This window comes from Crocodylus siamensis, chromosome 6 (genome assembly GCF_052110815.1).
Source record: "Crocodylus siamensis isolate JL-2025a chromosome 6, ASM5211081v1, whole genome shotgun sequence".
Lineage (NCBI taxonomy): Eukaryota > Metazoa > Chordata > Crocodylia > Crocodylidae > Crocodylus > Crocodylus siamensis.
The window spans coordinates 41,526,564-41,540,317 of record NC_143400.1 but is presented as its reverse complement, the minus strand read 5'-3'; the positions used below and the strand labels follow the sequence as shown (position 1 = coordinate 41,540,317).

Here is a 13,754-nt window from a genome sequence, read left to right as displayed (position 1 = left end):
GGAAGGAGGAGCTTTCATTTTTCGCGCACGATCCCACTGGTGGGCACGGATTGGTAGATTAGCGGCCAGAAGGCGGGGCTTCAAGTTGCTGCGATTAGCGGAGAAGCTGGGGAGGCGGGATCCGGACGTGAGGTCAGGGGCGCTATAAAAACAGCCGTTGGCGCGCAGCGGGAAGCAGCAGTCTGGTAGTGCTTGTGTGTCACGATGTTCGAGGCACGGCTGGTGCAGGGCTCGGTGCTGAAGCGCGTGCTGGAGGCGCTCAAGGACCTCATCACCGAGGCCTGCTGGGACCTGGGCTCGGGCGGCATCAGCCTGCAGAGCATGGACTCCTCGCATGTCTCGCTAGTGCAGCTCACGCTGCGCTCCGAGGGCTTCGACACCTACCGCTGCGACCGTAACATCGCCATGGGCGTCAACCTAACCAGGTGCCGCGGGGGTGGCCGGGGGGTCTGGGGCTGGAGAGCGGCGCGTGCGCGCCGCTTGTGCCGCGCGCCTGCGTGGTGACGTCATGCCGGCGCCCCGCGCTCAGGGTTTTCCCGCGCGCAGTGGCGGGAAGGAGCCCCCGCGGGGGGGGAGGGTGAATGTGACCCTTACAGTACTTGCTCCTCTGGCCTGGAAACAGTTTGCGGAGATGGGGGACATGGTGGGTCAAGATGCCTTGCCTTGTCTAGGCTGGTCTAACCAGTCTCCCCCTTTGCAGCATGTCCAAAATCCTGAAATGCGCTGGCAATGAAGACATCATCACACTGCGGGCAGAAGACAATGCAGACACCCTGGCCCTGGTGTTCGAGGCCCCAAGTAAGTACCTGTGCTTCACAGAAACTTAGGATTGGAAGAGACCTTGTGAGATCATTGGGTCCAGCCTCTGGAAAGGAAAGACTGCTGGGTTCAAGTGACCTCTGCAGGGTGTGCATCCAGTCTTCTTTTTTCCCCTGTGATCTCATGAGGTCCCTTCCAACCCTTACCCTGGAGGTCTTCACAGAAGTTAAGTGTCTGCACTACCCCCACTGGGAGTCTATTCCAGAGTCTAGTCACACAAGCAGCAAAGGAAGCAGATGAGGCACCATATCTGAGGACTCGAGCCATGTTGGAGCTGCAGGGGTCTGCAAATGAGGTGATAGGCAGATTTTTGTAGGGTGATCTCTTGAACTAACTGTACAGCTGGGGTGGAGAATGCAGAAGGCCTGACGAATGTCTTGCTTCCAAAAGCTTGTCTAGCTCTATCCTGTGCCACTTGTCTAATAAAAGAGATCACCCTACAAAATGCTGGCCTCAGCAAAGGTAGGAAACACTTGGGTCAAAAGCTTACATGTTGATGAAAATAAAACATGCTTCAAAAAAAGGGTCAGTTTGAACTTGCAGCACTACTTAAGGACTAAAATGAGCACCTCTTAATAGGCAGATGAGGCTGGAAGTGAACACTTAAATCATTGACCCTCAACCAGGGTCCTGCAGTGCCTTGAAGTGCTGCAAGATCTCTTGGAAGTGTGCAGATATAATTAGATAATTGGAGGCTCAGGCTTGTTCCTCTTCATCTTCACTGATTTGGTTTTCCTGAAAGCAGCTGAGCACTGTAATATACAGATGAGCCTTTGAAATTGTCCAAAATAAAGTGGCACCCAAAGTAATGGAGAAGGGCCTTGAGTCTAATGATAGGTGTGTGAGAAGCACTCATCTGGATTATGGTAGTGCCTACTTCAAAACCTTTGTATGATTTAGGCGGGTACAGTTAGATGGTCATTTAGATGACCAGAAGCTTTTATTGATACTTACACAGTTGCGCCAAGAAATGTCTTGTCCTGTGACTTTTGCAGGGGGTGGCTCTCATAACAGTTTGATAGGGCAGCTAAGGGGAAAATAGGAGTAATGGCCACAGAAGTTAATCCTAGAAGACTGATTCAGGCTCACATTAGGAAAGACTTTATTTGGGGTGTCCAGACTGGAATAAGCTCCTTCCAGAGATGGTGCAATTGCCTACGCTGGAAATCTTCAAGAGGAGACTAGATAGTCACCTTGCTGGGGTCACCTGACCCTCGGTTATCTTTCCTGCTTGGTGCATGGGGCTGGACCCAATGATCTTCCAAGGTCCCTTATAATCTATGAATATCACTCTTTCTGTGTAAAAAAAAAAAAAAAAAAAAAAAAAAAAAAATTTGAGAGGATCTAACTGCAAAACACAAGATTTAACTTTGCTTCATCAAACACACATGCATGTATTTTGATGTTTTTCTCCTAGATCAAGAAAAGGTCTCTGATTATGAGATGAAACTAATGGATTTGGATGTGGAACAGCTTGGCATCCCAGTAAGCCATTTTGTTTTGTCTGAGCTAAATTAAATTGCTAACTCTCATAAGAGGGTAAAATGTTAAAGTTGAAGATTTCTAAAATATTCTGTGTTCCCAATTCTCCACCTCGGTGGGATAGTTTTAAGATGGCCTATGGGAAGCATTAGGAAAAGCCTAGAGTTTGAAATGTTGATCACCTGTGGATAGTGGTTGACTTGGCTCTTCAGTTCTCAAATACATGATCAGGAGGACAGTGCTCTTTTTGTAATCTACCTCTTTAAGCATTTGTCTTACAAAGAGAGATGCGCTAGTTTGACCCCTTTGAGCTTTACCTTGAGTGGGCATAACCAACAAGTAGTATTTATAGTTTTGAGGTAGTTCAAGAGGGAGTAGGCTCCCCAGTGCTGTCTGGAAGTACAGCACATTTTGAATACCAAACTACTCAGTGTAGTTCATGGGTCTATTCTTTATAAACAGACTTAAGGTATTTTTCAAAGGATGTTATGTAAGCACACAAAGGTATAGAAGACATTTAAACTTGTGTGTTTTTTAAAAAAAAAAAAGGACTTGTTTAAGTAACAGAGATTATCTATCTATCTGTCCATCCAAGTAAGATGAGTGAAAATTTGTCCTAGATATGGGGACTGCAACCCTTGATTAGCTGTTCTCCTCTTTCATGAGGAGTAGGAATCTTCCAGTGTGAAGTTTAAGCTGTATCATCTTATTTAGTTCAACCTTGAGGACCTATGATCTGAGACCAGTGTTTTTGCTTTTTCCCTTTACAGGAACAAGAATACAGTTGTGTTGTGAAAATGCCTTCAGCTGAATTTGCACGCATCTGCAGAGATCTAAGCCATATTGGAGATGCAGTTGTTATCTCATGTGCAAAAGATGGTGTAAAATTTTCAGCTAATGGAGAGCTAGGAAGTGGAAACATCAAACTGTCCCAGACCAGTAATGTTGATAAAGAGGAAGAAGCTGTAAGTTGAGACTTTAAGACTCTCAAAGACCTCTTAAAGGAAATGTACAGTGTGGCAGCAACAGATACCAAGTACAATCATAAAGGATATATTGGGTCTCTGGTGGGTTTAGAGAACTAAAGTGGCTAAAATGATTACAGCAAATGTATAAATGCAGCTTTTCCTATATTCTTACTCCAGAACCCTGATCTAAGGGGGGGTTTGAAAGAATAGAGGTAGGAAAAAGTTGCTGGTCTACAGCAAAACCTAATATCCTTGACTTAAGCAAATGCAGAGCTTAGGGTTGAACAGTTGGTTCAGCTGAAGTTGTGGTAGTACCAGGCTGTGCTTAAAGCTGGAACACGCATGAATTTCTCCATCCAAACGGGTAAGAGGGCAGAAATACTGTTAAGAGCCAATAACTTTGATTGTCCAAGAGGTGTTCTAACTTTTTTTCTTAATATCTTTGTTAGGTTACAATAGAGATGAATGAGGCAGTCCAGCTGACTTTTGCTTTGAGGTACTTGAACTTCTTTACCAAAGCAACTCCTTTGTCACCGACAGTAACGCTCAGCATGTCTGCAGATGTTCCCCTTGGTAAGAGAGTGACAGCTGTCTCTCTGGAATTCAGTTAAAATCTTGACCCTCTTGTGAACTAAATGTGTTTTTTGAGGGGTGCTGAAAGTTAACTGACTTACCTGTGCTGTCTTTTATTCCCCTTCCTCCAGTTGTGGAGTACAAGATTGCTGATATGGGACACTTAAAATACTACCTGGCTCCAAAGATTGAGGATCAACAAGAAGGCTCTTAAATGATCTCAGACTGAGGAAGTTGCACTGAAAGCTTCTTTGAGGAAGGAAACTGACTTTCTGAAAGAGGCGGGGCGTGGAAAAAAGTCCATTCAATTTTGTTAGCAGTTTCAGTGCATGGAGCATCAGATAAGCACTGTTAGGCATGTTTGTAGATAATTCTCTGTAAATATTTTTTCCGATCTACTATTTTTGTTAAACAAAAATTTCTCATGGTAGATACTTCAGTATTCTAGACTTTCTGTATTTACAAAATTTATTTTAGATGCTGTTTTTAGGTTCAAAGCTTTTTATTCCCTTTTTGACATTGCTAGCAGCAAAAAGGGTGCAATATTAAAACTGCAGTAATCTCCCTATGGCTCTACCTGTGGAACTGCAGTTCAGGGGTTACTGTTGCCTTGAATAGTCTAGAGAACTCCATGCAGCCTTTTTTCAATACCTCCTTTTCTATTTTTGAGCATGACGTCTTTAATATAATTGAAATATGAAACTGTCAATAAAGCGCATTATTCAGTTATTTTATCCTCTTTTAAAAAAAAAAAATCTACTTGATGCATATCACTTAATTTTTGACAAATATTTTTGAGACCCTAGGAAGCTGGTCCATAATTAAAGGATTATCAGCTGGATCTGTAATGAAATAAATTGTTCCTGGTACCTCACATGACCATGAATAGTTAACAGGTATTATGATCATCATACTACCAGTTGTTAACTAAATTGCAAGCAGGTAGGCAATACTGAATTTGGCAAGATGCATAATATTTGAAAAAGTGAAGGAATACTTATTACAACATTTGGAAGTTGGTGGCTGCAGGTGGCAAATAAAGGATGGTCTCAATATGATATTCCTTTAATTAAATTGTTTCAGCTGGTCAGGACTACAAGTAAGTAGAATGATTTTTCTACAGAAAGGAGACCTAACTGCAGGGACAATGTACATGTCTGTCAGACCTGGTTTTTCTTATACATGGGGTGCTTTTGGAGTCTAGTGTAACTATCTGTAGATCTGACATGTAATCTGATGCAAGTTCATACCCATACTGTTACTGGCTCCATCAGTTGATGTCACCTAACTAGGCATACACTATATGTATGCAAGGGTCTAGATAAGTAGCCTTGTATATCTTCACAACAAGACAATTTCCAGGATTACTAGATGATATCTTTTAACCTTTGCAGGTAAACATTTACAGTAATTTACAGTGTCTAAGGTTCACTGTAGGCATCAGTGGGAACCCTTCCCTTCTTCCCCCCCCCCCCTTCAAAGCCTTATTAAACTAGGGCCTGTGAAGCAGGGGGGCGAAGGCACCCAGTAGTGCTTGATACTGTGGCATTAAAGGAACATTTCATTACTAATGGACTGATCAGTATGTATAACCTCCACCTCTGGAATGTGACCGAGTACTGGAGATGTAATCGGTTAAGTAGAGAAACCAATGCCATCAAAGCAGAGTGGCATGGCTCATGTTAAGCACTATCAGGTCTTGTTGAAGAGCTGTTGGGTCTTGGAAGCAATTTGTCAGTTGACTTCCACTGCCTTGATGAACTTCAAGAAGCCTTATAAATGTAGTTGTCAGTAATCTCTTCATTCTTCTCTACCTTTTTTCACTTTTTTTTTTGTTTTTTTAAATGACAGTAATTGCTTATTAAAGGACTAATTTAGATATTACTATCAGCCTTCATTACTATGTGTATGTGTAGCTTCCCCCCCCCCATTAGTGAGATTTGTTTTCTGCACCAGTACCTTCACGTACCAGAAATACATAGTTGGGGTGTTTTGGGTTTCTGGTTTTTAAAACAAAATTAGAATGAGATCTACTGAAACACTTCAGTAAGATCATTTAAAATGAACCAAAACAATACTACTGGCAAGTGTTAACTACTTGGCAGGAGACTATCACAAGGTGACAGTGTTAGGCCGAGGTCTGGGACATTCTGCTTTTGCTGCCTTGGATTAAAACTAGTTTTAGGCTTTTGTGGCAGCCAGTGTCTGTCAGTTCTTAACCTGGGCAGGGGAGGGGGAATACTGGAGCAGGGTGCAATAGCAGTGTTGGCCCTTTGAACAAATGCATTAGCCTCTTGAGGGCTCAGATCGAGCGAAAACATTTTCTCTTGCATGGTACATGGTTAATTCAGTACAGATGTAGCTTAAAGGTACAGGGGCTCTTTCACCCCAATGTGTACTATGTAACCCTAACTGTGCTGTGAACTGATGAAATTAGGAGTTGTCAATCTAAGGCTACTGAAGCAACAGTGAATCTAGGTTCTGTGGGTTTGAGGGATGCTTTTAGAGCAGTGACTATCAACTGTGGTCCTTGATTTATCTCTTCAAGCATGGGGTAACGCACATGGTTAACCCTGTTCTGCACACAAACTACACCCAGTGATTTGAAATGGGGACCTAGCAATAAAAATGCTCTGACCTGTTGTAGTCTTGGGTTCTTTGCATTCTTTGCAGCACAAGATTTGCTGTTATTCCTTATTCAAAATGGAGTAAAACCTAACATTAAGGAGTGCTTCAAATCTAAGACTGATCCACTGTTTCAGAGGCATAAGATACTCCATGAAACAAGGTAATAAATGTTGGTGACATGGAGGAAAAAAATAGCATAAGCAGCCTCCCACGAATGGGAATTTAAGTTGGGTTAAGAAACAGTTTGCTTGTTTTTTTTTTGTTTGTGTTTTTTTGGTTTGGGGCTATAGGTTTAATGTCTACTGATCCATTTGACAGTTACAGTTCACAGAGAGAGTTGCTACTAGACTACTTGCTTGTCTTTGTTGCATAAGCGTGTTCTGAGACTGATGTAAGGCTAAATAACAGCTCTCACTAGTCTGATGGCTTGCCTTTTCTTCTACTGTGTCACCTTACAAGCCTTGCCAAATTATTTGGTAGGTTCCCCAGAATGACCTGCTTTTTAAAAAGAGAAATTCTGGCTGCTTTTTGCCTTTGCTGTGCATGTCTTATGATTCCTGTGTCCTAGCACTTTTTCCACAAGCAAAGGGAAGTTTAGGGAAAAGTTTCTCACGTAATCCAAGGCTCTTGGCCAGGCTTTCAAAGAAACAAGTCAGTAAAGCTACAGGACCTGATAACATAGATTGTGAACCTGTTCATTAAGGCTCTCTGCAGTAACCCACTGCTGTGTTTTATTCCTTGGCTAACTGCAACATAAGTTGAAGGCTGCCTGTGCGCTGTATCCATGGAGGACCCTGTGTGCTGAGAAGCGCTGTATCCCTGACATGATACAAATGCAGTCTGCATAGGGAGGGTTTGCATGCAGCCAACAGGGTGGGATGTGCCCAGATCAGCTTGCATGTCACTTCCAGCCACCAATGAGAGCTTTGCTGTCAGGAAGGAAGTAGAGCAGGGCCTGCTGGCCATACCCTGGAAGCACACAATCAACTTCCTGGGGCGAATGCCGCTCTTACTGCCAGAGAGGAAGCAGCGCGGGGAGCTATGGGCTCCAACAGCAGGTACAAAGTAGCCTTGCAGCGAGGGTCCCGCTCTTAATTGCTCAGCCTCTTGCTTATGGAGGCCTTTGCAGAGCAGATTTCCTCAATGTGACACTGAGTCACAAGGTGATAGATGAGGTTCCCTTATTTCCCAAGGGTTGGGGTAACTCAAGCTAAAAGAAATAGGCAGGGCAAGAGTTCAGACTTGTTTCCGGAAGCAGTGGGCAAACCTGAGATCTAGCGAGGGAGAGGGTACCTTGTTCTTCCTCTTTGCCATTGGGACCCCTGTTTGGCTGATGTAACCTTTGTAATTCAGTTGAAACTTTTTAAATCACCTCTGTCCATGCAAGGTCCTGGCAAGATGCAGTGGGAATGGACCTTGCTATTGCTGTGGGGTGGAGATTAAATTGGGTGAACGTTGACCCTTTGTGCTGAGGCTGACATTTTACCTTTCTAATTTTTCTCTGGGTGGCTTCTGTCAATGATGACCAGCCTGTTTGACAAGCAGGAAGCAAGTGCAGTAGTGTGAACTGTCACTATGACTATGACTGTCACTGTCACTTAGTTTGACCCAGAATGAATAGTGAGGCTGTGTATGATCTCAGATCTTTATATACTGCCCTCCCACCCCACCCCCAATTACTTCCATTTTCTTCTGTGGAGTTACTGTAGGTGTGAGCTTGGAGTGTTTCCTGGGCTCAGGCTCAACCTCTGGTTCATTGATGGGTAGGGGAATTGATTGCATGGGTCTTCTCTTGCGGTGCTATGAAGCAGAAGTAATTCCAGGGGAAATTGTGGGGTAAAACTAGTGCAGGTCAGTGAAGAATCGAGCCCACATTATTCTGAATGAAATGGGTCTTTACAGTGCAAGAAAGGGAGTTGGACCTGGGTTTATTGTCCAGTTCTCAGCTTCTAGTGTGTGCACTTGATTTTCCCTTTTTGAAGTGGCAATTGCATGCAAGGCTCAGCAGTTACAAAGTGCATTAACCTTACTCAGCTATGCTGTGAAAGTAACTTTTAGTATGCTGCACCTCCTGGTCACCTGTCCTATTGCCATTGGCTTCTGCAGGCCTGGGGGAAGGAGGTGAGAATAAGTGCCTCATGGAGGAACTAAGAATTTGCAATGCTGTCAGTTTTTTGGGAGTATTTTTATGACCATGAGCTACAGAAATGAGAAACTTGGCTTGGCTTTCTGCTTTGTCTATAAAGAGAACAAAAAAATCCACTGTGTCAAATCCAGAGCTGAAATGATGTTGGCATCTAGCTTCCATGAACTGAACATTTCTTTCTATCCCTTTCAGGATGCATACAGGCTTCTGGGAGCTATTTTAAAATGGAGCATGTATAAAACAAATTCAGAATGGAGCCGTGATGTATCATTTTAGCAAGGCTGAAGCTGGCAAGGGAAGGGTACTGATAGAAAGAGAATATCCCAAAGATGGGTGTCGGAGCACAAAAAAAGGGAGCAGTCTTGATCTCTTCCTGGGCGGGATGGTGGGACTGCGCTCTGGAGGCATGGGTAGCTTGGAAGTACACTCCCTTTGGTGTCCAACAGATTAGAGAGACAAGCTGAGTACACTAAATTTGGGCCACTGAACCATTGTTATCTGTAGGCAGGTTTTATGTTTTTAGGGAATACTGAGAGAACACCATTCCCCACATAAGGCTGTCTGGTCCACTGTAAATGTGGTAGCTCTGGTGGACCATGGGTGAGAGTCCTTTCAGGCTGCAATGCAGATCTGAAATGGTTGCTTAGGCATGCGGATACCTAACATCCAGGCATTGTGGCAGTGAGTACATTAGACATCACTGCTAACACTGCAGTGGAGGCTCTGGAAAGAATAGATCAGCTCTGCTGGGTCTAAGACCTTCTCTGCACAGGGGCCTTTCAGGAAATGCAGTAGTTTTGCATTCACACCCTGCTTTTAACCAGAGCTGCCTCTGAGGGTTTTTCTGGTGGCAATATAAATTGAGGGCTAGCATAGCTATTACCTTCTCAGAGGTGCATAGGAGGCATTGGTGGCAGGATAAGTACATGGTTCAGCTCTTGCATAGTGAGAGCATTGCAGAACAAAGCCACATCCACCAGCCTCTGAAATCCCATCTTAAGGAGCTGTCACTGCTGGCAAGGAAACCACATGGCTTGGACTTGCAGCAAGGTGAAATTGGAGGGTAGGGTTGTGGCATAACTTAATAAAGCTCCATTTCTGAGCACTGCTTCCTTCACTATTCTATTCCTGCTTGAACAGTGAGGACCTGTGACTGACAAGCTTTTCACTGCATCGCTGTTGGTTGTGTTATGTCATTTGCCAGTCATTTCCTCCACACTGGTCTATCACTGCTGTGACCTGTGTGTGGGCTGCCCAGATTGTGATTGTTCTGTTTCATGGCAGTGTTTAAGGTCCTGGAGCTGGTTTTTGTTCTTTATTAGAAAGGAATGTGTGCAAGTTCTGCAGAATACCTCAGAAATTCTCCCTACAGATGGAGGAAGCTGGATTTGGGGACCAACCTTCTTTTTTGGTCACTTGTAACCAGAGCACCTCAAAGAACATGATGTTGAACCTAGTAGATCTCAGCAAAGTATTTTAGCTTCAACCAAGTGCCATCTTGTCTGTTGTATTTGTACTGTCCTGGTGCATATCCCAAAGCAGGGAACACTGGGCAGCTTGCTTTCTGGGTCCACACTGAAGGAAAGACAGAGGTGGAGAAATAACACAGATGAGGAAAGAGAGCCAAACTTTAAAAGGACATGGACTTGGGGTGATCTCCAGGAGATCATCCTTTACCCTGCTCTGTATTCATTGCTTGAAGGCAAATTTGCATCCTTCTCTGGACCTCCCTTTACACACCTGTAAGGTAGGGATTTGGTGACCCATCAGCTGCACATAGAAAGCACTTGGAAATCTGCTTGAGCCATGCAAGTGCTGAGCCTCCATTTTTGTTGAGTCAAGAGGTTAGTAACACAGGTAGGAAACTCGGAAGTGGTTCACTTCAGAAGTGGTTTTTAACCAGTATGTATCTGACCCTGATTGCCCGCTTGCCTGCTATGATCCTTTACTTTTTGTGTTTTTAGGTTCTAGCTGAGGACACAGCCTTCTTGTTATGATGCCTTCACGTACGAATCTAGCTGCTGGCATCCCCAGTAGCAAAGTGAAGTATTCCAAGCTCTCCAGCACTGATGAAGGTTACATTGACCTGCAGGTAAAAGGGAAAAGCAGAGGAAGACCTCTTTTCTTTTTGTGCACCAAAAATATAGGAGAGTTCAGAGTTCTGTTCCTATGTCAGGGCTGAGGTTACACTCTAACTTCTGTGTGCTGCTCTTGTCCAGTATAACGTCTATGAACAACTTGCAAGGAGTCGAGGGAAAAGCCCTTTGGACTATGCATGTGTTCTGTTGTATTATGCCCCCTATGCACCTACCTGCAGAGATGTCATCAGTTCTGGCTTGAGTTACAAGTAACAGGCAATTCTGGGGAGGCTTCTGTAACTTCACACAGCCCTAGGGACTGCTCCCTGTGCCCCTGAGCTGAGGGGCAATGGCTGTATGCAAGTCCTAGCTTTAAAAAAAAAAAAAAAGGCTATTGTGGGGACTGAATGCTCAGCTAAAAAGGAAGCTGGTTTCACAGGACTGAGATGCTGCTGCTAGATCCATAGTTCCTGTGAGATTTCTCTTTTACTCTTCATCCTAAGTGTTGAATTTATATTCCTGCAAAAGCAAGAGGGCAAGTGTTCATGTCATTTGGGTTGTCTTTAGTACCACTTTTTTTTAATGCCATTTAATATCTGTCTTCCCTACAGTTCAAGAAGAGCCCGCCAAAAATCCCTTACAAGGCAATTGCACTTGCCACAGTGCTGTTCATGATTGGGACCCTTCTCATTGTCATAGGAGCCCTCCTGCTTGCAGGATACATTAGCAAAGGAGTAAGTGGAATCTGTTTTTAACAGCTTTGTTTCATAATGGCCAAAAAAGGTCTGTTGCAAGCTTCCATTGTCAAAGGTGAAAATTCAGAGCCAAAGGAGGGCTTAATGCTAGATAAGACCTTTTGCAATAGGGACTTGCCTAGTTAGGAGTATTACGTTAACTTTGTGTGTCTTTCCTCTTCCCTTTTTTCAGGGCACTGACCGAGCCATCCCTGTGTTGATCATTGGGATCCTGGTGTTTTTGCCAGGCTTTTATCACTTGCGCATTGCTTACTATGCTTCCAAAGGCTATCGGGGCTACTCGTATGATGACATCCCGGATTTTGATGACTAATGCACACCCTGGAGAGATGGAGTATGGATTGCGTTGTCCTCATTTCTGTGATAAGTGCTGTTAGTCATCACCCTGAACCTGGATATTTAAGGCAAAACATGTAAGAACTTAAAGAAGATGTATCCCAGGATGCAGTTTCCTGGCCCTGTAACTGTTTTATTAAATAACTGCCAGATTTTTTCCCTCGTGTTACAGGGAGATTGACAGCTACAATTGCAGCATTAGGTAAAGCAGAAAATAAGATTCCTTGTTCCTGTTGAGAAATTCTAGGGCAGGGCATGTACAGCAATTTCTTATAAAACAGATGACACACACAGCTTGAGGGTGGTTAAAAAAAAATTCTGATTTTTATCTAAATGTATCACTATTTCCAGCAGAGTGTATTTTATCTTTCAAATAGAGCAAAATTATAGCAGAGACTTCTTGTCATTAACAGTAACCTATATAGATCCAGTTTCTTGTTGCTGTAAACTCAGCAAAACAATTCCAACATATCCCCTGGTTTGCATCTGGAATACTGACATATCTACTAGCCTTAAAGCAAATAAGGAAAAAAAAATAGATTCATGTGTTGTGATTTCTCTGGAGTGTATTTTCTGCACCACAGCTGTCAGTTTGAGAGCCACTTACCTGGCTTCAACATTCCACCCAAGAAAGCTGTTTCCCCTCATACCAATAGTTTTGACCAATTATACTTGTTGTCTAATATGTAATAAGATACATTTTTTGGCTCGTTAACCATTTTAAAGAAACTATGGCAGGGGAGGATGAAAAATTACCATCTAGGTCCCAAATTCCCTGTCTCCTGACATGGTTCTGAATGCTGGCGACCATTAGGGAAGTTGAGCTCCCAGTTTTGTATTAGGGATTTATCTGTTTTTGAGTACCTGGGGGCAATTTATCTTAGCAGTAGAAGCTGGTGTATGTGATACCCTAGCCAGGTGCAAAGCAATTCTGTATCTGTATTCTGTACCACACGAGTTCAGTGTGCATTGCTTTGTTAGGGTATTCTGGGAAGTCATCAGCAAACTGGAAGCTACTTGTCTGTATAACATCTAGTCAGCGTCTGGAGTGTCTAGTATATCAGACTGTTTGTTTGTGGGCAGCAAATATGCAATGAGAAATTGTTCTGTTAAACTCAAGCATCTGCATTTAATAGAAATAAAGCTGACTGTATTGTACTTGTTAGTAAACCCTGCTGCTTTTAAGTCCCAAGAGGCTTGTATGCATTATACATCCCTTCCCATCCCTTCCTGGGGTAACCCTGTCAGGAATTAGACAAAGGTTTTGCTGTGGCCTAGTGCCTTCCCTTCTGTTGTCCATCCCTGATGGCAATGTACACAACAGGCTACAGTTCTGCATTGGGGATAGACAACAAGCTACAGTTTGCCAAGCAGGATTCTGAGCAGTTTATGGGCCTATACTGCCATGGAGGCAGAGTGGGCCAACTGAACCAGGTATTGTGGTAGTTCATGGAGTTAATTATCTTCTCCAGTGTGGCTGTAACGCACGTGCATTCTGCAGATCCAGCATGGCTCTTCTGTCTCCTGCTCTTCTTTCATTCAGCTTTGGTGTACAGATCACAAATTCACTGTGAACTTGGGCATGGAGGGAGAGGGTCTGCACACCAATGGCCTGAAGGAGCAGGACTGGGTTTTATTTATCTTGAGGATCTGTGAGATTTGGAAATGTCTCCCATCCAAATTCAGAGCCACAGAAGGGCTCTAAAGGACAGGTTGTTTAGGTCTTGGTAGTGCCATCCTTACCCATCCATCCAATCCACTCAAGAGGGATGCTTTTTTTTTTTTTTTTTTTAAGGTACTTTACATGCTCACACAGTTTGTACGTGGGAGCTTAGAAGAAGCAAATGTTGCCCGTCTTGTTTCTCAGACTCCCGGAAGAGCATTCTGTACACTTAGTAAAAGGGCTGTCTCAGACCCAAGTCTTGGTGCTTTCACAGGGAGCACAGCTTAACAAGCACAGGGTTGGTCC

The 13,754-nt window shown here is 43.7% G+C and overlaps 2 protein-coding genes across 2 annotated transcripts; both read left to right on the top strand.

Annotated features, from left to right (window-relative positions):
- Nucleotides 1-120: 120 nt before the first annotated feature.
- Nucleotides 121-4,571, top strand: PCNA (proliferating cell nuclear antigen). Its single transcript, XM_090055356.1, has 6 exons — nt 121-425; nt 701-798; nt 2,237-2,304; nt 3,072-3,266; nt 3,719-3,842; nt 3,974-4,571. The coding sequence occupies exons 1-6, from the start codon at nt 205-207 to the stop codon at nt 4,054-4,056; spliced, it is 789 nt and encodes a 262-aa protein (XP_089911482.1). The 5' UTR covers nt 121-204; the 3' UTR covers nt 4,057-4,571.
- A 2,858-nt stretch (nt 4,572-7,429) lies between these two features.
- On the top strand, nt 7,430-12,943 carry TMEM230 (transmembrane protein 230). The gene is made up of 4 exons (XM_090055357.1): nt 7,430-7,528; nt 10,581-10,708; nt 11,306-11,428; nt 11,622-12,943. The coding sequence occupies exons 2-4, from the start codon at nt 10,610-10,612 to the stop codon at nt 11,760-11,762; spliced, it is 363 nt and encodes a 120-aa protein (XP_089911483.1). The 5' UTR covers nt 7,430-7,528; nt 10,581-10,609; the 3' UTR covers nt 11,763-12,943.
- The last annotated feature ends 811 nt before the right edge of the window (nt 12,944-13,754 follow it).